Source organism: Lissotriton vulgaris, chromosome 10, assembly GCF_964263255.1.
Source record: "Lissotriton vulgaris chromosome 10, aLisVul1.2, whole genome shotgun sequence".
Taxonomy (NCBI): domain Eukaryota; kingdom Metazoa; phylum Chordata; class Amphibia; order Caudata; family Salamandridae; genus Lissotriton; species Lissotriton vulgaris.
Genome location: NC_141698.1, coordinates 125,752,955 through 125,776,231, shown reverse-complemented (window position 1 = coordinate 125,776,231; position 23,277 = coordinate 125,752,955). Strand labels below are relative to the sequence as shown.

The 23,277-nt window shown below is 41.4% G+C and overlaps 1 protein-coding gene across 1 annotated transcript in view; it reads right to left on the bottom strand.

Annotated features, from left to right (window-relative positions):
* The window catches only part of LOC147684823 (cytochrome P450 3A21-like), a 247,971-nt gene that overhangs the window by 102,336 nt on the left and 122,358 nt on the right, over positions 1-23,277 (bottom strand). The window contains exon 8 of the mRNA XM_086940696.1: positions 8,223-8,350. Within this exon, the coding sequence (XP_086796822.1) occupies positions 8,223-8,350 (128 nt within the window). The remainder of the gene's footprint in view (positions 1-8,222; positions 8,351-23,277) is intronic.

Here is a 23,277-nt window from a genome sequence, read left to right as displayed (position 1 = left end):
AGAAAGCTGTCTTCGTCATGCAAATTTGAAGGTTTAACAGATGAACATATCCATGACCAGTTTATGTTAGGGTGCAATATGGATAGGGTTCGGGAAGAGTTGTGGCTACGTGATGAGCCAACTCTTGATGAGGTAATTCTTGTTGCAAAAAGAATTGAACATTCTTTGAAATGTGTGGCCATTATCAAAAAAATCATAATGGAAATAAGAACAACGTTCAAATTGCAAATGTGAAAGGGCAAGGTAATATGATGCGAAAAGTTCAAGATGTGAAAAACAAGGTACATATAAAAGAGGATGCTAAGAAAGATAAGCACAGTAGTGGCTATGTAGTCTTAAAGTGTTTCAGATGTGACAAGATTGGGCACTTAGCTAACCATAAGAAATGCCCTGCCCTTGGAATTACCTGTAGTAAATGCAAAAAGAAAGGACATTTTTCATCTGTTTGCAAAACTAAATTAACACCCAGAGTGAAAAGAATTGCAGTTTTCAATGATGAAGATAGTAGTTTTAATCCTGAAGAGTATGAATGTGGACAGATTTTGTCTTCAGTGAGTAATGTGACATCTACAATATCAAAATCATGTCAGTTTGACGAGATCAAAGTAGATGGTTGCAACACACGGGTGTTATTTGATTCTGGTGCAAAGATAACCATCATCTCGAATGATTTGTATGTGAACAATTTGAAAGGGAAAATTAAGGTACTTAAACCTGATATCATTCCATTAGCTTACGGTGGTGAGCCTATTAAGTTGCATGGGTACTTTCATGGTTTGATAGAGTATAAAGATAGGATGGTTTCAGGTAAAATCTACATTTCAAAGAAGGGCGACAGCATTATAAGCTGGATGCATCAAGGAGATATGAGAGTATATTTAGATCCAAACTCTAATCCCCAGATTTTGTTAAGGGATAGGTGTCAAGGTGTGGAAAAAGTTATGAATGTTGATTTGGCCAGCTCTCTTCAAAAAGAATTTCCAAAAGTTTTTAGAGATGATCTTGGGTGTCTCAAGGGTTACAAGCATAAGATTAGGCTTAAAGATGACTCCATTCCTGTATCTTGCAAGGTGAGAAGTGTACCTATAGCGGTTAAGGAAGATATGAAAAATGAGATTACCAAATTAAAAGATGGTGGGATCATACAGGAGGTGGAAGGTACGGAATGGCTTGCTCCGGTGGTCGCTGCACGCAAACCTAATGGTGACCTTCGTTAATGCATAGACTGGCGCCAATTGAAGAAGTGTGTATTTGTGGACAGATATCCTTTACCCAATATTAATGAATAACTAATGTTGTTGGGTGGGTCAAAAGTACTTAGTACCATAGATTTGACATCAGCCTATCATCAGGTGGTTTGTAGGGATTTTACGGCGTTCATAACTCCATTTTGGACTTATAGATTAAAAAGAATGCCTTTTGGCCTAATTTCTCTCTCTTCAATTTTCCAGCGGGTGATGGAAGGGGTTTTAAAAGGTTTCGAAGGTGTATGCATCTATCAAGATGATGTGCTTATATATGGAGATGATATCCAACACAATAAGCGCCTCAGATCGGTGTTAGAAAGATTGAGTGATAGTAATTTGACCATCAAGTTTGGAAAATGTAACTTTGGTTCTGAATCACTTAATTATTTGGGTCATAACATTTCTGCGAATGGAATCAGACCAAAGGAGGATTTGATTGGAATCATAAAAAAAATGCCTGCTCCCACTTGTAAGGAAGAGCTTATGAGTTTATAGGGCATGATTGAATATTATGCCAAATTCGTAAAGGGATTTGCTGATATGACTTCAAATTTGAGATCGTTGTTAAGGAGAGGCAAGTGTTTTGTGTGGTCAAATGAGTGTCAAGAGGAGTTTTTGGAGATCAAGAAAAAACTTTGTTGTGCGCTTTTTCTCAAAAGTTTTGATTCTAAGTGTACTTCTTTTTAACCACTGATGCAAGTGAGAAAGGCTTAGGTGCGGTGTTACACCAAGTTGGTCCAGAAAGACAAAGTACAGGGATGTTTTTGTCAAGAAGTTTGAAGGATACGGAGAGTCGTTACTCAGTGGTGGAGCGTGAATCCTTGGCCATTTATTGGGCTATAAAAAAATAGAAAGCTTTTATGGGGGTTTGAATTCGAAGTTAGATCAGATCATAAACCGTTAATTGAATTTTTTGAAAAGAAGGGTTTGGATCTTATCTCAAGTCGAATCTCTAGATGGATTATTGGTCTACAGGAAAACTCTTTTGAGGTTAAATAATTCCTGGAGTGAATAATAGGTTTGCGGATACATTATCTCGCCTGATTCCTACAGAAGGTAAAGCTGATGAAGATGTTGAAGAAGACTGGGTGTGTGCTCTTGATTTTGAACATATGTCTAAAGAAAAGTGGAAAGAAAAAGTTGAATCTGATAGCACAATTAAAGAAGTTATGGATTTGATCGGGGAGAAATGGGATAGTTTCAAGAAAGGTTCTGATGATACCAAGCCTTTCTGGTGTGTGAGAGATGAGTTGAGTGTTGATGAGAACATTTTATTTAGGGGTACCAAACTTGTTCCTCATCATAGTATTAGAAAAGATATAATTCACTTGGCTCATCAAAGTCACCCTGGAATTACTAAAACTAAAGAAAGAATACGTTCTTCCTATTGGTGGCCAGGAATGGGTAAAATGGTTGAGAGAATCATACGTGATTGTGGTGCTTGTAACATGAGTGATAAATCCAGAGTTACGAGAGTACAACCTATGATAGTAAGAAGTCATCCAGAAGGTCTGTGGGTGGATGTTGCGCTTGATATAGTGGGTCCTCTACAGTTCAAGGAATCTCAAATTTTCCTTTTGGTTGTCATTGATATGTTTTCTCGTTGGCCTGAGGTAATTTTTTTTGACTTGCATAGTTTCAAATAACATCACTAAGTGTCTAAAGTTATTATTTGCAAGAGAGGGCATGCCAAAAACTTTACTGTCCGATAATGGAGTGCAATTAATTTAAAAAGAGATGGAAGTATTTTTCAGCACATGTGGTATTACACATAAGAAAAGCTCTCTTTATCATCCCGAAGGGAACGGAATGGTGGAGAGATTTAACAGAGTAATTAAAGAAACTATAAGTCTGGCTAAATCTCATCATCTTGATTGGAAAAATTAGGTTATTAAAAAGGTGGAAGAATATAGAATTACTCCACACTCTACAACAGGTAAAACGCCTTTTCTTTTGTTTAGAGGTAGAGTGCCAAACACCTTGAAACATTCTGGGTTTATGAATATGCACAAGCTAAAAGAAAGGAAGTTGAGTATGATTATAAAGAGATTTTGGAGAAGGAAAAACTAAAAGCAGAACAGAGGAAAAAATCATTTGATAAAAGGAATGCTGTTAAGTCTACTAGAGTAGAAGTTGGTGATTTGGTTGCCATCAGACATCCTGGTATTATCAGTTGTGGGAAATCTAAATATATGGATCCTATGGTTGTCATCAAAGTATTTTCTAGCGCAATTAAAACTCAAGATCATCGTGTTTGGAACCTTAACAGAGTGGTGCTGGTTAATAAGAAGGAAAAGAAGGAGGTATGTCAAGATCAGAACACTCAAATGGAGCACGATGAGAAAATAAGGAGATCATCGCGATCTAGAAGACCTCCAAATCATTTAAAGGGCTATGTTTAAAATGTGGTTTTAATATTCACTTTGGTGTTTTTATTTTATCTTTTGTTTATATTTTTTATAAGGAAGGGAGGTGTGTGATGTGCTACACTATTTCCTATGTGTTACATTGTTCTCTATGGTTATTCATGGTATTGTACTTCTCTTTTAATAACCTCTATGGTATTGAGTCATAGCAATTCTAGAGCTTAGGTATGTCATTCTTGAGTCAAGAACCAGATTTCAGTTGATGTGAACCTAGATGGATGGGATTCTTTATCAAGGTTAAACTTTCTTATTAAAGATCTTCATTTGAGTCTGAAGAACGTTTCTTGAAATACCACACAAGGTCCTGCTCCTTTTTCCCTCTACCGACAATAAGTCATTGGCCAAATGGCAAGGCCCCTACACAGGTTTATCTGACCGATTTGAGTAAGCAATTTGCATGTTGCAGGTGAAAAGATGCAAGTTAAAATGTAAGTATAAAGGCTTGCGCCAATCTGACGATACTTCTACCAATGCAGTAGTTATGCTTGTTGGCGGTAAATGGAAGCTTAGTTGAGCTTTCATGGGCGATATTTGCCATGCCAGCGATGTTGGATATTTTGTTTGAGGCTGTTCCGCAGCTTGTTTTGTCAGAGGTGGCTCAGATTGCTTTAAAGTTCACAAAAGAACGGACCGCATCGCGTCTCTTTGAATTCAGCTAAGCAAGCCTCTAGTGGTGCCTCATTTCCAGTTTCACGCTGGTGATTTATTTACCGTTATGGCGAACCCACGTTACGATTGAGTGACCGGAACAGCTGCTTATGAAGTTGTTCGCTCTGGGATATTGAGTACCCAGAGCAAGATACCTGTGAGAGCATTCCCCCAGCAGGCGTGTGCCTGCAACTTTTTAGCATTCCTCACTGCTGTGAGACTTTACATAGGGCGTTGCTGGATTGATTTCCAAGAGTTCTTTATCACCCTGTCCTGAGGAGGCAAGATTTGTTGGAAGGCCGAAACGCGACCGAGTCGACACTTTCCATAAAGAGGAGTCCTAACTTTGAAATGTTATGGGAATTATTGCCATTGACACATCTTCTGATTAAGGGTTATGTTTAATTATTTATTGAACCAACTGTGTCTGACTACCTCAGAGTGTACCCCCTAGACTTAATAGGAGGACACCTAGCTGTTGCTTTAATACTTTTTGCTGGGTGAAGAAGAAATTATTTGTGATTACGTTTGCTTGTACAAATTTGATGTATTTTGTCTTTATTTGATGTATATATCTGTGTACATATGTATGTATATTTGTGTATAGTGTAAAAATTGGATACAGAAAGTTTCGGAGAACAATCCCATGTGATTACAACATATAAAATATGTAATCACGTCCTCACACAGTAGTGATGGTTATTGTATTTTGATAATAGCATACAAGTGGACAAATGTCACAAAGATATGATAATTTAGAGTCCCCTATTATTCAAGCATTTAGATATCTTTTCCTCCTTTTTCCACTTTTTTAGTTTGACTGCATCATTCCCAGTTTCAATCACTAATCGCCCCATGAAAGCTCAACTAAGCTTCCCTTTACCGCCAACAAGCATAACTGCTGCATTGGTAATAGTATCGCCCGATTAGCTCAAGTCGTGATACCTGCAACACACGAGTTGCTTAATCAAATTGATCAGATAAACCAGTCTGCGCCCTGAAGAGAATCCCATAAGCCACCCTGGGAATCGAAACACATCAGTATTACACAACACGGGGGCTGTTGTATTTGATAAAATGTTTCCACCCAGTGGAAATGCTTTTTGAATTGTCTCACTACTGGTTTTGATTGTTTTGTTCCCCGTGATAGCAGCTACTTAACTCAGTTATACTATATGGATGTTAAAGGATATCCAAGTAGCTGCTTTGTTTGTGAATTAGAAGTGGTGACATAATGTTTGTATAATTTGTTGTTTTGTATCACTTGTTCATGTATTGTTTTTTACATCACACTACTTCACCACAAAGTTTGTATGTTTTTGTTTGATCTATGGCATAAGTAAGTGTAATTTGTTCTAGACTGAAACATATCTAACATTTCTGACCCATGATTCAAATGTGGAGTAAAGTACATAGAAATGAGCAGCAAATAAATGCCTCAAGCCAATATCAATTGAACTGTTGGTTCATTGTCTGTTAAATTAATGTAGCAGCATTTGAAAGGTGACGTCTAGAACACTTCTTGCTCTTACTTTGAGAAAGTAAACATTTCTCTCTACTTATGGCCTGATAATCTGTCTGCAATACATATCTGGCTTGGCTGACAGCTACACTTTTTGTATTCCTCTAGACAGCCACAAACATAGGAAGATGAGACCTATCTACATTCTGAGCACTCATATGCATTCAGATGGGCCTTCCTGGGCAGGAAGTGGGACAGCTGTCTGACACTCATATCTTAATAGGCTGTGGTCTGTCCTCTGACAAAGCACTGATTTACCCCTGAGGTTACCCTGACAGAGAGGACTGAGTTGAAAGGGATACTTGTGCACATCAGAGAGTTATTTTGAAGACACCTCATACATCAAATGTAATTTTGGGTATAAGTACTCGGTTTCTGACTCCCACAAATCAGACACTTCTGGATCTTGAACTGAACCTCTGTCGAAAGAACTGCTGTGCTGCTTAAAGGACTCAAATGGACAGCTTTTATGGAATACTGCTTTTCTCCTTGTTTCCCTGCTGCCAGCTGCTCCCTGACTCTGCTTGAAGGCCTCTGCCTTCCATCCTAGTGATCTCCAAGGGCTTGCTGGCTTGCTTCCTGTTTTCTGAAGTCTCAGTGACACAAAAGGTTTCCATCAATTCTGCTGGTGCTGCTGCCTTCTGTGAGTCCTACCCTTGTCAGAGGAGCCCCATTCAAGCTCTGGTCATCAGAAGTGGGTCTTTAGCTGCTTTCATCACCTACAGCTCCTGGGTCTCTGAAATTAAGCTTTGGGGCTTTTCATGGCCTGTTTGGACTGGGACTGCGCCGCTTGCTCGAAGGATCAGCACGAGCTGCAGCAGCATCATCTTCTAGCACAGCAAGCATTGGCGCCAGTGACTGTGAGGTCCCATCTGTCATCCGTGATGCCCAGCTGACTTCTCCCGCCCGCAGGATCATCGCTTGTGACACTCTATTTGCTCCAACAGGCCTTCTCCCCGTGAATGGGCTCAACTTGAGAAGGAATAACTTACGACTTGCGCTCCCTCGCAGACAGCCTGAACTTTGGAATCACCCCGGTCAAGCGCAATCTAAAGAAACCTTTTTTGGGCTATTGACTTCTAAACACTGTTTTTGGATTTAATCTGTCAAAATTCAAATCTCGACTTCTACTGATTGGAGTTTTGCCGTTTTGGTCTCAGTTTGCTCAGATAAAAATTCTCTATTTTTCTAGACCTGTATGGAGTCTTTTTGTGGTGTATTGCATTGTGTTGCCCTCTGGGTTTGTTGCGTAAATACTTAACACATTGCCTCCTTAGATAAGCTTGACTTCTCTGTGTCAAGCTGCTAGAGGGTGAGCACAGGTTATCTTTTAGTGTGTACCTAGTTTGCCCTGACTAGAGTGGCGGTTCTCGCCTTGCTTGGGTGTATACCTCAGACCACCAGTGTTTTCATTTATAACAACATATGAAATAATTTTTCATTTCCCTCCTAACTTTGATCTGTGACTCACAGGTCAAAGATCCAAGCTGAAGCTAACAAGTGACACAATAAGAAAGAAAGAATATACTATGACATTTCAATGGGGAGGGACCCAAAGAGTGGTGAAGCAACCAAACATGTTTAAGAAGCCAAAACATGATACTCATTGCAAAAAGAAATTAACAGTAAGTAAGAGACAAAGGGAAAATTGGCGCAAAAGGAAGGAAAAAAGAATGCAAAGAAGGAACAAAAGATGTAGAAAAGAGAAAAAAAGGAAAGAGAGCAACAAGGAATGAAGGAAACGCCGTGTGGAGGACCATCAGACCTTCCTCGAAAGGGTTGAGATGTCATGCTTTCCTTACTCAGTACGATATGGTTCAAAGTGGGGGGTATTTTATTATTCTGGCTACTTCCTTGGTTGCAGTCAAACTTCACCCCACCAGTTTTCTCAGTGCTCCAGCTGATGTAGCAGGACTGCTTTAGGATGCCACTGAGTTGAAACTTTCTCTAGCAAGAAAAACATTTTCCAGGGGAGAAAAATGTATGATATGAAAATGAACTAATTTGATTTACTGTCTCCTCTATATTGCTCATACTATGGACAATCAGCAGGAGGAATAGCTCAAGAAGAACAAATAGATCATCAACTCAATTAATACAATTTCCTTTACAATATTTTATAATCAATTGAAATGAGATGTTTACACATATAGGCATACCTTTAATTTCTATCATTGTATGTGTGTATACATTTGTTATGAGAAACATTTTGGGAGCTCAAACGTTTTTTATGGGGCTTTCTATTACTGCACTCCCTACACTAAGAATCAATACATTGGGCCTGGGATGCAATTTGGTCTGCTGGAAACATTACAAGTCCCCTCTTAGACAAATGATCTATCAAAGCCATTTTTTTTTCTGATGTTGGGCTGCACTCACCTCATGATTGTCTTTTTTTCTCTTTTCCTTGAGGCTCTTGACAGCACTTGTAAAAAACTGCACCATGTCATTGGTAAAGAGGCTGACATTCATTTTTTTGAGAACCGGAATGAGGAACGGAAATAGGACTGGAAAGAAAAAAAGAAATTGAAGGCAACTTTCTTAAGGAATCACATAGGCCAAACAAGAGTGCACTATATAATATTTATCAGCTAAGTCTTACTATCTCTTGTGGTACCTAGTGTGCAAACTAGTAGATAGATATGCTATTATCCCTGAATATCAAAATAATTAACAGATGTAGGAAGGGAAGCAAATCAGATCACAAAACATGTTGGATGAAGCCTGTGAGGATGAAGGAGGAATGACTGGGTGTCAAATGTAGTCTACTTTAATGTGAGAAGCTCAAACTACCTCTTTAGAATAGTGTTTACTATAACAATAATGAGGAGTTAGTAATATTTTTATTTGCTGTTTGCAAGACCTTTTTTGTGTTATGAAAATTCAATATAGAAATATGAACACAAAAAAGAAATAATGTTCACCCTCAAACATAACTGCTTAGAGAATGATCATAGGATCTGGAAAGGCCCTGCCCCCTCCTTTACTACTTACACTTATTCCTATTCTTCTGATCTTCAAATCTATAGTGAATGATCATTTAATTTACCTTTCATAACAATACTGAATCTTATGAAGATAAATATACCTTGCTGATGACAGCCCAGTGTTTGACAGGAGGTAGGGGCACGACCACAAGCCCCAGCAGCAGTCATGGCAGATGCTGCCAACATACTCCTGCACCCAGAGGCACACATTTAAGCTTCCTGGGGCTCCCACAGCGCGGGACCCCGGGTATTTGAGAGGAGATGGGGCAGGACCACTAGCCCCGGAAGCAGTCACAGCAGACACCCGAACATACTCCAGCGCCTGTAAATGTAAATCCAGTATTTTTAAAGCGCACAGCTACCCGGTGGCATCCCGGCGCTGGGAGCCATTGGAAAGATTAAGCAAGCTATTGCACAGAGTCACATGGTGCTGGGCAGACCCCTGCCGCCGAAGCTGGGGATCGAAACGCGAGCCCCACATCCAGTGTTAATCGCCCTGACCGTGGCTGGAGGCGCGCATTTAAGCTTCCTGGGTCTCCCGCAGCGCAGGTCGTGAGAGACTTTCACAGGTGCATGCCCGGGCGAAGACCGGATGAAGAGCGGACTTGTCTTTGCCCGTCATCACCTGGAGGAGGCTGGGCTGGGCCCTTCCTCGTTCGACTGAGAAGCCAGTAGAACGAGTGGGTGAGTCCCAATACAACATTTATTTATTTTGTATACCATACCTCGTTTGCAGGTTTGTTGGGCGTATTGGTATCTAGATCAGGCTCGACTCCCTGACTACCAGGCTTAAGGTGAATATAGCACCAAAATGGTTAGGTGCAAAGTACCGGGCCGCAAAGAGACTGCCATTAAATTTACAAACAGCACCACTTTGGATTCTTCCTGGCCCGAGCAGTAGGGGTTACTACCACTGAAATCGACCTGGCCGAAAGTAGATTATCGACAGAGGCGGGGGCCCTGCAGCTATATTAGGGGCCAGGGTAACGCATGATCGACAGTCTGCCCCTCTAGTTCATCCAGTAGTGCAGAGCAATCAAAACCTCCCCAGCGTGTCTCTTTAGTGGTTCACCCCCAGGACAGCACCATATTGGAAACTCCAAACAATAGCATCTGCTCACCCCTGCCCAAAAGGAAGCGGCAAGCTAAACGTCCGGAAAGAGTAAAGGTTCTGAAAGGTTCTTCTAACTTACCAACAAACCAGATTAGCCTTGACTACCCGAAGTCGGTGAGTATTATAGACATGGACTGGCCTACAGGGCTTGGCAAATTCAAGGACGTGATACTGCAAAGTATTACCCATTTGATTGAAAGACAGTCCACATTGGAATCGGCTGTTACAAAACTGACTAAAGGGATTGAACCAATTATGGAATCTATTAACTCCCTTTACCCCGTGAGGCCAACGTTTCCAGATTCAAACAATACAAATGGGAGAGAACCTTTGTCTCAATGTCAAGACTTGAAAGGATCGGTTATTCGTGCTCCTAATCCACCTCTATTGCCTGCCCAGTCTTTGGCACCTCCGATATTGCCCGCACTAAGGAACATACCGGAAGAGGACAGGAGCTCAAGTAGACATATATACCGATTGGAGTCAGGGGGAGTGGTGGGAAGGAGGGTGCACCGGGCTGCAGGATATCCATGTTTAAGTCTACCTCCTGATTACTGACCTTATGTAGCTATTCTGTCATGCGTACCATGTATTAGTACCAATACAACAGAAACTACAGGCCAACTTAAAAATAAAGTATGTAATTGATTAGCAAAAAATGCACACTTTGAATGTAAGGACTAGGATAATATTTTGTTTGTCATATGGGTTGGTGGATCGGACCTATGCCTAAAACTCTAGAGAGGGATTATGTTGTGATCAACTGCATGTTACCTGTCTTGGCTAAGCGATTAATCCAGAGCTCTGATTTACTGATGTTTACAGCCAAATCCCTCAATGGGGATTTGCAAGAATTACTGCCCTTCTAGACAACCAGTTATCTCTTTTGGACAACCAGCTATTTCTGTTGTTAATAGGTTTTTTCTTTTGTCTGATTTTGACCAAAATGATTGACTCAGTGTACTCCTTCCTGCCCTCCCAGCTATAGCTCCCCTAGCTTGGCCAATAGTCAAACAAGTAAACCACTCACTAAGTCCATGCCTCTAAGCACTTTGAGTTCCTTGCTAAGAGATTTAAGCTGGAATATTGATGGTATAAGAGATAAGTTGGCGGGCCCTGAAGGGCTTAATTTTATCACTGATTTTGATGTTATTATGTTCCAGGAGACCTGGGGCTTAGAGCCAATTGGCTGGGATAGTTATAAAAGATTCAATGTGGCAGCAACTCCCTCCCCTGATTATAGGTCGCGAGGGGGACTAACTATCATGTTTTGACTCTCAATGAAACTAAGGGTATACCCAATTCCCCTGAGACATAGTGGGATAGAGATATTATGGGTGATTGTTTGTAAAGCTTTTTTTCTTGTGAATTTGTATAACTCTGTTAGTGACCCTGTGTGTCAAATTGAGATGCTTTTTGAAGCAGTGTCACTCCTAGAGGCTAGATCATATGCGTGTTTCACATTTTTTAACATTACATTAGGAAGATATTTTAACGCTAAGCTAGGAGATAATGGCAAGGATCGCAACCCCTTTGTGGTTGAAGAGTCTCCGACCAGTGATTCAGGGTCTGACCTAAGGGGTCGTAATCTATCGGAGGTACTTGGGGAGACTGGTTTAAAAAAAGTTATGTCCGCGTGCCCCAATTTGTCCAGGGAAATACCCACCTTTGTGGGATAGCGGAAAGGGACCATTATTGATTACGTTTTTATTTAAAGGTCGCTCGATGACTGTCAGCCCAGGGGTTGTACATGAAACCAGCTTCAGCGACCATAACCCAATAGCAATTAGAATAGGAGTAAAAGCCTGTCTAGGCGTAAACTCCGATCCAGGACTGATTGGCTTAATTGCGAAAGATGGGGGACTCAGGGTGAAGTTGTGCAATCTTCCAATTCCAACACTGTCTAAGTCTGTAGTCAGTCTTAATGAAGAAATTATCATGGAGCCCTTATTAGCCCTCAAAACATCGCCTGTATTAATTTGGGAAGCCTTTGAACTGCTAAATAATTCTACAATTTCCATTATGAGGGCTATGCCGAGCAAACGTTGGGGTAGAAAACTGGACTGGTTTAATAAAGCATGCAGGCAGGCTGGCAACCTCCTGCATGAGGCCCTTAACATCAAACCCTGCAATTAGGATATCATCAAGGTTGCAAGAAGGGCGTACAAATTAGTTATTGGGCAGCAGAAAGCTGAGCTCAAAGAAGCCTCTTGGGAACGGTTGGAGTCTACTTGTATCAATAGAGACTATAGGGGTTTTTGGGCCGTGGTCAATGGAAGGCAGCCCGATGTGGCTGCCCAAGATGAGATCAGTTCCTCCATCTCTTAAGCTCTCTGGGTGTCCCACTACTATTAGGAGTGTGCACTGGATACAGATATGTCCATAGACAAATGTAATGATGGCGGTCTGTACCCACTGGAGATCAGGTTTGAACATGAGGAGGTTAATGCAGCAATTATTGGAAGTCCTGATCGGATACCACTGGAATTATATAGGGCAGAACCTCACCTCTGGGCTTCAGTCCTGACTAATTTACTTAATGCTGTGACCCAGACAGGTTTAACGTTTGTGAGAAGTTGGCCTGGTATATGATGTTCACTATTCTAGTGAGCACCATGCACCAGTCCAAACAACCCTTATGGTGATGGTTGTAAAGTCAACCTTATAGACCAGCTATCCTAGTGGTAGCATGGACAAAAGCAGTCTTAGGCTAAACTCAAGAGGGCATGTGAAGCCAGCTGTTTTACCATATGCAAGCCTTTTAATACCAAATGAAAGGACACCACACAGGTTATATATTACAAAATATATATGTACTAGCAGCCCGTCCCGACGTTGTCTGGGGATGAAATGTAAAGTGTGTAATGTTGTTACAGATGAAGTATAATTTGTTTTTTTCTGGTCACAATTATCACTTTCCCCTCATGTATCATAAGGTGTGCTTTTGTAATCTGTTCACGTGTAATGTGCTCCTTATGTTTATTGTAACGTGCACACTTGTCACGGTTTACTCCTGGCACTTTTTGCTACCTCATGTATTTTTTTAGTCATAATTGTCAGTTTTCCCTCATGTATGTTAACGTCTGCTTTTGTAATCTGTTCACGTGTAATGTGGTCCTTATGTTTCCTGTAACCTGCACACTTGTCACGGTTTACTCCTGGCAGTTTTTGCTACCTAATGTATTTTTTGTGGTCACAATTGTCACTTTTTTCTCATGTATGTTAACGTCTGCTTTTGTAATGTGTTCACGTGTAATGTGCTCCTTATGTTTATTGTATCCTGCACACTTGTCACGGTTTACTCCTGGCAGTTTTTGCTACCTCATGTATTTTTTTTGGTCACAATTGTCAGTTTTCCCTCATGTATGTTAACGTCTGCTTTTGTAATCTGTTCACGTGTAATGTGGTCCTTATGTTTCCTGTAACCTGCACACTTGTCACGGTTTACTCCTGGCAGTTTTTGCTACCTAATGTATTTTTTGTGGTCACAATTGTCACTTTTCCCTCATGTATGTTAACGTCTGCTTTTGTAATTTGTTCACGTGTAATGTGCTCCTTATGTTTATTGTAACCTGCACATTTGTCACGGTTTACTCCTGGCAGTTTTCCTAATGTATGTTTTGTGGTCACAATTGTCACTTTTCCCTCATGTATGTTAACGTCTGCTTTTGTAATCTGTTCACGTGTAATGTGGTCCTTATGTTTCCTGTAACCTGCACACTTGTCACGGTTTACTCCTGGCAGTTTTTGCTACCTAATGTATTTTTTGTGGTCACAATTGTCACTTTTCCCTCATGTATGTTAATGTCTGCTTTTGTAATTTGTTCACGTGTAATGTGCTCCTTATGTTTATTGTAACCTGCACACTTGTCACGGTTTACTCCAGGCAGTTTTTGCTACCTCAGGTTTATTTTTTTTTACAATAGTCACTTTTGCCTTATGTATTTTAACGTCTGCTTTTGTAATTTGTTCACGTGTAATGTGCTCCTTGTGTTTATTGTAACCTGCACATTTGTCACGGTTTACTCCTGGCAGTTTTCCTAATGTATGTTTTGTGGTCACAATTGTCACTTTTCCATCATGTTTCGTAAGGTGTGCTTTTGTAATGTGTTCACATGGAATATGCCTCTTATGTTAGAATTATCCTTGTACTTGTGTTTAGTACCTGTTTGTAAGTTGCACACACCTTTTTCCCCTTGTAACACACAGTATGGTACCTTTCACATTTTGTTTATTGTTGATACTTGCACCAGTGCCACCATTGTCTGTGTATTGTTTATTATAGTGCCTGAGTGTGCCTTTTGAATTATCCTTGTGCTTGTGTTTAGTATCTGTTAGTAAGTTGGAGACACCACTTTTCTCTTTTAATACACAGTATGCTACCTCTCACATTTCGTTTTTTTTATACTTGCACAAGTGACACCATTGCCTGAATATCGTTTTTGTTGTGCCTGAGTGTGCCTTTTGTGCAGCAGTCACAGTATCACGTCTGTGCTTCTGTCTGTTTAGAAACTCCTGCACCTACGTGTTTGACGAAATAAAAGCTTAAAACCCAACTCAGTTGTGATTTCAGCTGTTTGAAAGCGAATTGCATCCGCCTGCCTCTTTAATTTGGGCACTTCAATGCACAGAGGGAGCGTAGGCAGGCTGCCACCGCGTCTCACCAGACCCTGCCTCGCAAACCCTGCGTGCATAAATGTGACATAGTTGTGTTTTCTGCAGGTTGAACGTGAATTGCAGCCGCCTGCCTCTTTAATTTGGGCACTTTAATGGACCGAGGGAGCGCAGGCAGGCTGCCACCACGTCTCACCAAGGGTCTGTTAGTCAGCCGGCGGTGGAGGTTAAGAAATCCCGCTTTGAGGCACTATGAGGCTGCTTCCTCGACCAGCACCACAGAAGTAGTTGCAGGCATGGCTGTTGCGCTATATATAGACGCCTTTGTGTAGAATTATACTGGTTTTAAAGTATGTGAAATGAAGTGCTCTTTCACTATGGGCCCGCGCTATCTCAAAAATGCTTTTGGAATGTCCACACTGTCTAAAGACGCATACATCAATCCTCCTCGCGTTGAACAAACAGAGCCTTGTTTACTTCCTGCCCCCTTTATGACGTGGATGCCCAATGGTTCCAGAGTTCGTATTTGTTTTATTGTAAGTTGTGTGTGTGTTTTATTAGCAGAGTTGTGATTGGTGACTAATGTTATTATTCCAGCCCCGTGTGACGTCATTATGGAAGGCACTCCCGCTTTAGCCTTCGAGTGTAATGCATTGTAATTTAAATATGGTGTTGCAGTACATGAAGCCGGCAATTTGAAATATGGCTACATGAAGACGTCTTTTGGTAATTTCGGCGCTATTTTTAAACGCATAATTAAATCCTTAATTGCGTTGTGGTGATAGCAGCTGTTGTTTTAAAATCGTGTCAAATTTGCAGAATGTACATTTCCGATCTCGTTCGAGTGTATGCTTTTAAATTCTGTGAAAGCGCATTTGCGCTGTAAGGGTGCAATGTAAGGGGCGCTCTATGTGTGCAATATATGGAGCGCTCTATGTGTGCAATTTAAACTTGCCCTCTTTGCCTGTGTCCACATATTTTGTTTTTTGACGCCCACAGCCACGTTCTTACACGCGACCACGCCCCCAAGGGACTACTTTTACACTTTTGGGTTTTATTCTTTTTGAATATATATGGTGTACACATTTATAGCCTATGTCCTTCTGCTCTATCTCCCCTTTCAAATGGTGTATTGGGTGTAGTGATTGGTGCATTACTTTTGTAGTTTACCTGGCTCAAAGGTTTGTGTTCTCTCTTTATAATAGTAGTATAGATATAGATTTATTTCTAGATAAATCCCCTTAACTCTTTATGAGCACAGGAGCACAAGCGTATAACAAGTAACTTAATATAACATACAAAAGTTGCACAACTATGGATAGGCCCTGGTGGCCCTTAAAACCATATACTAAAATAGTGGTATAAGAACCACATCACGAACAATTGTAAGGCCTAGGGCCTTGGGAATCGCTGGGGCTACACTGGACTAACAGCAGTTAGGGAGCAGGAGGTCCACAGGATGCGGGTTCAGTGTCTAAATGCACACGCGTGCCCCTATAGAAGTCAATGGGTGCGTAAAGTTAGAAAGTTGCCGATTTGGAAGTCTTCCAACTAGACTAGAACTTAACCACTTAAAACTAGGAGACTAGGGGTGTAAACCTCAACAGGAGCACCACAGTACTCGCGTTACCTCACCCACAGGAAGCGGGTGCATAGGTGTCAAAGTACGATGGGTTTCGTCGTGGAGTTCTATGGAGCCTTGGAGAAAAGAGGCTGCAGGCGACCAGGAGAGAAGAGTCCGGTTGGATCCAAGGGTGTATCGAAGATGTAGAGTACCTGAAATCAGAGGGGACAGAGTCTGGGTCACTAGCCAGTGATGAGGAAGGATACAATAAGGAACCAGGCGATGTCGGGTTGCGATCAGGAGATGTTGTGAAGCTTGTCTCCGCTGGCACGTGGACCAGGAGGTGTCGACGACAACCAGGTGGTGGACACAGGCTGTCCCACAAAGGCTCTCACAGTCGGCGGTGTCAGTTCTCGATTGGGAGTCAACAGGCCTTGGCAAATGCAACCCACGCAGGAATCGAAGATGGCTTCTGGATCAGACCAGCAAGGTCTGATGGGCTGCTCCTTTTCAGGGGAGCAAGGGCCAGTCTGGAGCAACCAGACCAGCATTGAAAATTCAAAGGTTTGTCGTTGCAGAGGTCACTAGCCATTGGGCAAGTGACCGGACAGAAGCTTCAAGCAGGAAAATGCAAAAGGACCCCACGCAGCACTCGGTGAGTGTGGAGAGGTGATCTTCAGAGCACAAGCTGCTCGGGCTGGAGCTTCTAATCCCCAATGCACAGCTTCAAGGGTGCCTCAGGAGCTGCACAGAAAGCACTTTGCTGGCTTTCCAAGATGGCCAGTCCCACGTCTCACGTCGCTTCCACGGGTCTCAGCTTTGCTGTGGCTGTGAATCAGGCTGTTGGATGTCTGGAAGTCTGGTTATTGTCAGGCTTTGTCATTCGAGCTCTGGCGGGAGCAACAACAAAGCAAACCTTGGAGCGCTTGATGTTGCCTGCTTGCACAGGGTGGTCACTCCTTGACCACAAGGGAGATTCTTCAGTCTTCTACGTCGAGTAGGATGTCGAAGGGTCCAGAGTTCCATTTCAATGTTTCAGTCAAGATTATCTAAAGTCTATGGACAGAGCTCCTACCTTTATTCCAAATCAAGGGGCTGGATTACCTGCTAGGTCCCTCCTATGGGTGGGGCCCAGGAAGGGGGTGGTTACACCCCTTTCCCTTTGTCCAGTTTCACGCCAGAGCTGGGGCTGGAGTGCCCCAGCACCGGTTTGAACTGGGCTATGCATGGGACGTGCCCCAGGCAGTGTCTGGTTTCATTCAGTCCTCCCTGCCCCAATCCACTATCTCCTGTCTGGGGTGGTGCTAGCACCTCCCTGTGACAGGAAACCTATTGTCCAGGCCTCCCCTGCCGGAGTTTCGGTCAGCAGCAGGAGGCCAGACTTGTGTGTGTGGCAGCAGCATCCATTTTGTGATGCTGAGGCTCTGGTTAACTTTAACCGGGATTAAGGTTAGTAACATGTCTTCTCCCTCTAGAAGGGTGGAATGCTACCCCTGTCACCAGAACTGGCGAGGGGGTAGTATTCCAAAGCGTATGACACCTTACACGACATGTTTTGATAAAGCCAAATCAAAGATAGCATCTAACCACTAGGATTATAATACACTTAAGAGTATATGGTATGGCAATATCCCAGAACAGCTATAAGGGCATGGTTCCGAAAGCTGCAGACAGGCTCAGCTCATGCTAGAGCACCATCTCACATCAAACCAAGCATTCTGCCTTCATGATTGTTAAGGCCTGCCATAGGAGTGACTTATAGGTGTATATGTGTCCAGATATAAGGTTAGACATAGGTATACTATATCTAAGCAAGGGGTGATTACAGGACCTTGCCCCAGCTGAGTGATCAGCCAGTTGTGTCAGTTTGGATGGCCAGCCAGGGGTAGCAAAAGATATGCTGCAGCCCCTGGTAGGCCCTGGATGCACCTATGCCCTGGGTACCTATAGTACACTGTACAGGGGCTCATAAGGTGACCCAATCCCAATTGGTGATGTACCTAAAGTACATGGTTGTGAATTTAAAGGGATAACAGCAGGGCTGAGGGTATGATTAGCAGGCCCACAGCCACATTAAGTTGAAAACCAGTGAAGCAAAAAGCAAAACAATGGGGTGACCATGGGATAGCAGACCCTACTCTCCTACACCGTTGTCCTGGAAGTCTGCTACTATAGTCCCAGTTTTTAAAAAGGGGAACAGGCAGGACCCCTCCTGTTATAGACCAATTTCCCTGTTAAACTCAGTTGTAAAGCTGGTAGGTCTCATTGTTTTAAAGCATGTAGAAGTATAGGCTCAGGCTAATAACATTATTTGCCCTGTCCAATATGGATTTAGGGAATGGATGGGCATGCTGGAACAATTCCTGAATCTTAACCTCATAATAGAGAAATATGTAGTGTCGAAACAGGGGTCAATTTTCTTGTATTTATGGACCTAAGTAGCGCCTTTGATCAGGTTAACAGGTCAAACTTTGGGACATCCTTGGTGTATTGGGATTATCAGTTCATTTGATCAATTTCCTTAGAGCCTTACACAAGGACATAAACGCCTGTGCTAGATATGGCATGGACAGGGAGACGTTCCAATCATTTAGCCTACCACGGGGGTAAGGCAGGGATATGTAATGGTGCCAAATTTGTTCCTATCATATAAAAATAGATTGAACAGCTGTTTGATTGAAAATGGGGTGGACCTGCCAGAAATAAAGTCAGTAAGTGTGCCCACCCTGCTTTATGCCGATGACACAGTATTGATGACCAGAACGGCAAATGGGTTAAACCTATTGGTCAATATGTTTGTCAGATTTATGAATGATCTGGATTTGGATATAAATATCTCAAAGACTCATTACATGGCCTGTGGGAAGAAGGCTGCTAAAATCAGACCTATTGATATTAAGGGGTGAGAGATTACTAGGGTCCCTTCTTTTCCTTATCTGGGAGTATTATTTGACCAACAGAACAATTGGCTTCATTATACCTCTAACCAATGTTTTAAATCTAGCCACAATTGTAGTTCCCTGTTTAAATTTTCCCTATCGATAGGCAATAAGCCCATTCTGCCCTTGCTCCAAATCTATAGAATGAAACGTCTCCCAGTCCTAACATACGGTGCAGCCATATGGGGGTACCGTAATTGTAAGGAGATCCAGCAGGAAGAGGATCGATTTTGTAGAAAATTAGTGGTCCTGGGTCCGAATAGGGCATCCTTCTTTGCTCATGAGGAATTGGGTCTGAAATATGTGGAGGACCAAGTTAAACTGGCCCCATTGTTACTTTGGATTTCAGTTTGCGTAGGTGAGAGATTGAGGTTTAACAGGAGTGTGCTCGAGGCCTGCTTGGGGTGTACCTAAGGACAAAAGATCCAGTGGTTAAATTATATTAAAAGAGCTGCCCACTTCCTAGATTGTACGCACATTTTTGACAGGCCACATCTTCTTAACCCCTTCGACGCTCATGACGAGCTGGGCTCGTCATGGCGTAGCCCGCTCGCACGCTGATGACGAGCCCAGCTTGTCACGCAAAGTGCGATTTTGAAAAACCCAGCGTGCGAGCGGAATTCCGCTAGCGCGCATGCGGTTAAAAAAGGTGACCAGAGCCATTTTAGGGAACAATTTTGAAATAGATTAAAAGATGAGAGGGAAGCTAGGGCACTAGAGACACACTCCAATAGATCCTGTCTGCTGTTAAAATCTGTCACTGGCATTAAACCTATCTTACAGCAGTTAAACATCCTAGGGACAGATCATTGCTCACAAAATTTTACTTGGGTTCCATCCGTACAATTATCTGTTTTCCTCTGGGCCAGTATGTTCCCTATGCACCTTTAATTTGTCCCTGTGATGATTGCTTTCCCCTAACCTTAACACACCTGGTCTTATTCTGTAAATGTCATGATTTTTTGCGTAAGGAGTGTTTATTGCCACTCTTAAAAGCGAAGGGTTTTATTCAATTTCGACCTGCTTTTTTACATTTACAGTTATTACCTGATTTTGCTGTGATGTTGGTGGTCAGCGACTTTTTAAAAGGAGCCTTATTCTGGAATAAAATAATGTGTGCGTAGCATATAATGATGTGAACGATAAGCTGGCTCACTGTTTTGTAAACTGTTCTTAATATTTATAGAATGTGTGATTTTAATGAAATAGGGTGGACTGTATATTGTAATGCTTTTATGTGGTTTTTATGTCTCTATTTTTATGGTTATGATGCATAATCGATAAAGATTAATAGGATGATGATGAGGATGACAGGGTTAAATTACCATCCTGTTGTACACTTTAAGGATATTGCAACTCACTAAGGAGTTTCGTTACCATATAGAAGAACAAGGCAGATTTCCATTTTAGGGTTGTAGAACTTTGATGTCTGAGTCAATGTTTAATGAAATCAGGGCATTATTTACTTGTCTAATCCAAACACTAACACACTATGGTCTGGTCTCAGATATCAGATTTTCTATTGGAGCCTAGGGAAGCCGCCAAGCCATTTAAACCTACACAGCAATCTGGATGCTCTGGTCTTGTGGTGATAAATTATCACACAGAGTGTCACCCCTAGTGACACCTAACCTGATTATTGTTAAAATAAAGTAAGACCAGGTGACCAGTTGCGACGCCAGAGTTGGATTATAGTTGTATTTGCACCTGTCTAGCTGCGGTTGGCTTTACATATGGTAATAAAATGTTACTTTATGGTAAAAAAAAAAACTAGAAAGGAATTGAGAAAAACTAAAGTTGAAGTAACATTATAGTTAGGTCTAATGGAAAGACCTGTTTTAGTTTTAACAAAAAGCTTAGAAATTCACTGAAAAAAACAAAGGTTAAAGGGATGTTATAGTTAGGTGAATATCTCGGTGACAACTTTAACGTTTTGAAATAAAAATAAAAAAATAAATTCTATAACTTGTGCCCCAGCCATGCACTGATTATAACCTCACTCATGACATTTTCTATGCCATCATTTATGTTGTCATCAAATCCAAATAACATAATTGATGACATCACTGATGACATTATCAAAGCTTTTTTTTGCAGACATTGCTTTATAAAAGAGTATGGCATTAGAGGCCTGAAAGTATGTACAAAATAGATCATAATGGTATGAAGCATTATTAATGCCATCACATACACAACCCCCTAAACCATACATTTTATGGTTACTTGAGTTTTATTGACCATCACCACAGATAGAAGAGTAACTCCTATTTCACACAGTGTTCTATATGTATACAACTATTCAGGGAAAACCAAGTTCCTCCAGATACTCAACTTCTGTTACATGACTAATACCCTACTACAGGAATCCTTTCTCTGTATCAAACCCCTCACAGTCACCGAAAATTCATTTAGAAAGTAAGTTAATGTGACTAGAAAAGTGGGTACAGAAAACAGTGTTTATTCTATGGAGAGACTTTAATCTGTACCACACTGTTGAAGACAGAGAAAATCTCATGAGAAATATACTACATAGTATTAAAAAGTATCTACTAAGAACTGTGTACACTGTATGCAACATGAGGCAAAAAAGACACTATTCACTTAAAATAACCAAGGTCTGAAAAGGATGTATATCAGAACAATGCATGCCTTTACCATGCATGCCGATACTCTGCAGCCTTTACAACAGCTGCATCTCTACCACGCATTCCTTTACCACGCATATCGGTACAACAACATGCCTCAGGGAAATCGCTGGACTTTGGAGCTGTAACATTTACTATTCCAACTCCATTCTGCGCAACAGTATAGAAAGCATTGGACTTTAAAGTTAAAAGCCACTTTCCCTAAGGCATGTCATTATAATGACGAGTGTGGTAAAGACTCATTTGTTGTTATGACTCTGTTGTAACTGCAGGGCATGGTTCGGCCATTATGGTAAAGGTTGTTTCTTGTCTGGAGGTGCCATCAGCCTTCATGCTGTGGTGAAAACTTCACAGATAGTCCATATTCCGAAGCAAATCAAGCATATGTACATAGGTTAGTACCTGGTGCACACTGTCTTCTATGTTATGTAGAAATTGTCATGCTGAGATTATGCTGTCTAATAACTCAAGGCTGCTTATGATAGTTAGTATGTAGTACGTAGAATCTTTGCCCTGTTGGAAACTTTTTTCTGCAGAACCAAAAACTTGTTGTGAATATACTGCACACAAGTTGTCAACTGTCACCTGCACACAGAGTTACTCTTCAATACAAAGATTTTTTAACGTGTTCAGTACCTCTACACACCTATGATGCATTAGCAACACATGTGTTTTGTAAACACCAACAGTTGGACATAGGCTGAACAAAATTAAGTAAAGAAGTAATAAGGTAGCTACCAGCCACTATGTAAACTATGAAACAAACTAACAAACTCATTGGATGTCCTCAGTGATGTCATTTTCCACTAGGACTTGCAATTGGGCAATTTATGCATGGCGGGTGATGTGAGTTATTTAATTGATTAAGGGCTTTGCATACCTTAACTGTCAAATTTCTGTGGTTTTGCATGCTTGAATGAGAACCATCATTCAGTTTTTAACTGTGGTTATGTGATAAATGTGAGATTTTGTCGGTAAGTTAGATTTTTGGAACAATGATGCAAACCACTAGTGTTTGAGCCTGTGACATTGCATCCCAAACTGCACCATTTGTCCTGGAATAATTAGGAATGCAAGTCAGTAATTAATGCTCGCAGCACGCAGGCAAATGCCTGTGACTCACAAGGGACACTTTACAGTTTTGGATATCTAGCGGCAAGAAAACACCGCTTCGTGGTAACAGTGTAATGCTGAGTCTTGTACAAATGTTATAGTAGGCTGTGATTAAATTGGTATGCACCTGTTACAACGCATTTTTTACAACGCACTACTGTTACAACGCATCTATTACAATGCAGATACTGTTACAACTCATGTTTTTACAACGCATTTTTTTACAACGCAGGTACCTTTACAACGCATACCATTACAACGTAAGTATTGGTAAGTATATAGTTATATGTTAAATGTTATATGTTTTGGGTAAAGGGGTATTTTTAGGGTTTAGGGTCAGTTTGGGGTTTTAGGGTAAAGGGGTATTTTTAGGGTTAAGGGTCAGTTTTCAGTTTTTGGGTAAAGGGGTATTTTTAGGGTTCAGGGTCAATTTTCAGTTTTTGGGGAAAGGGGTATTT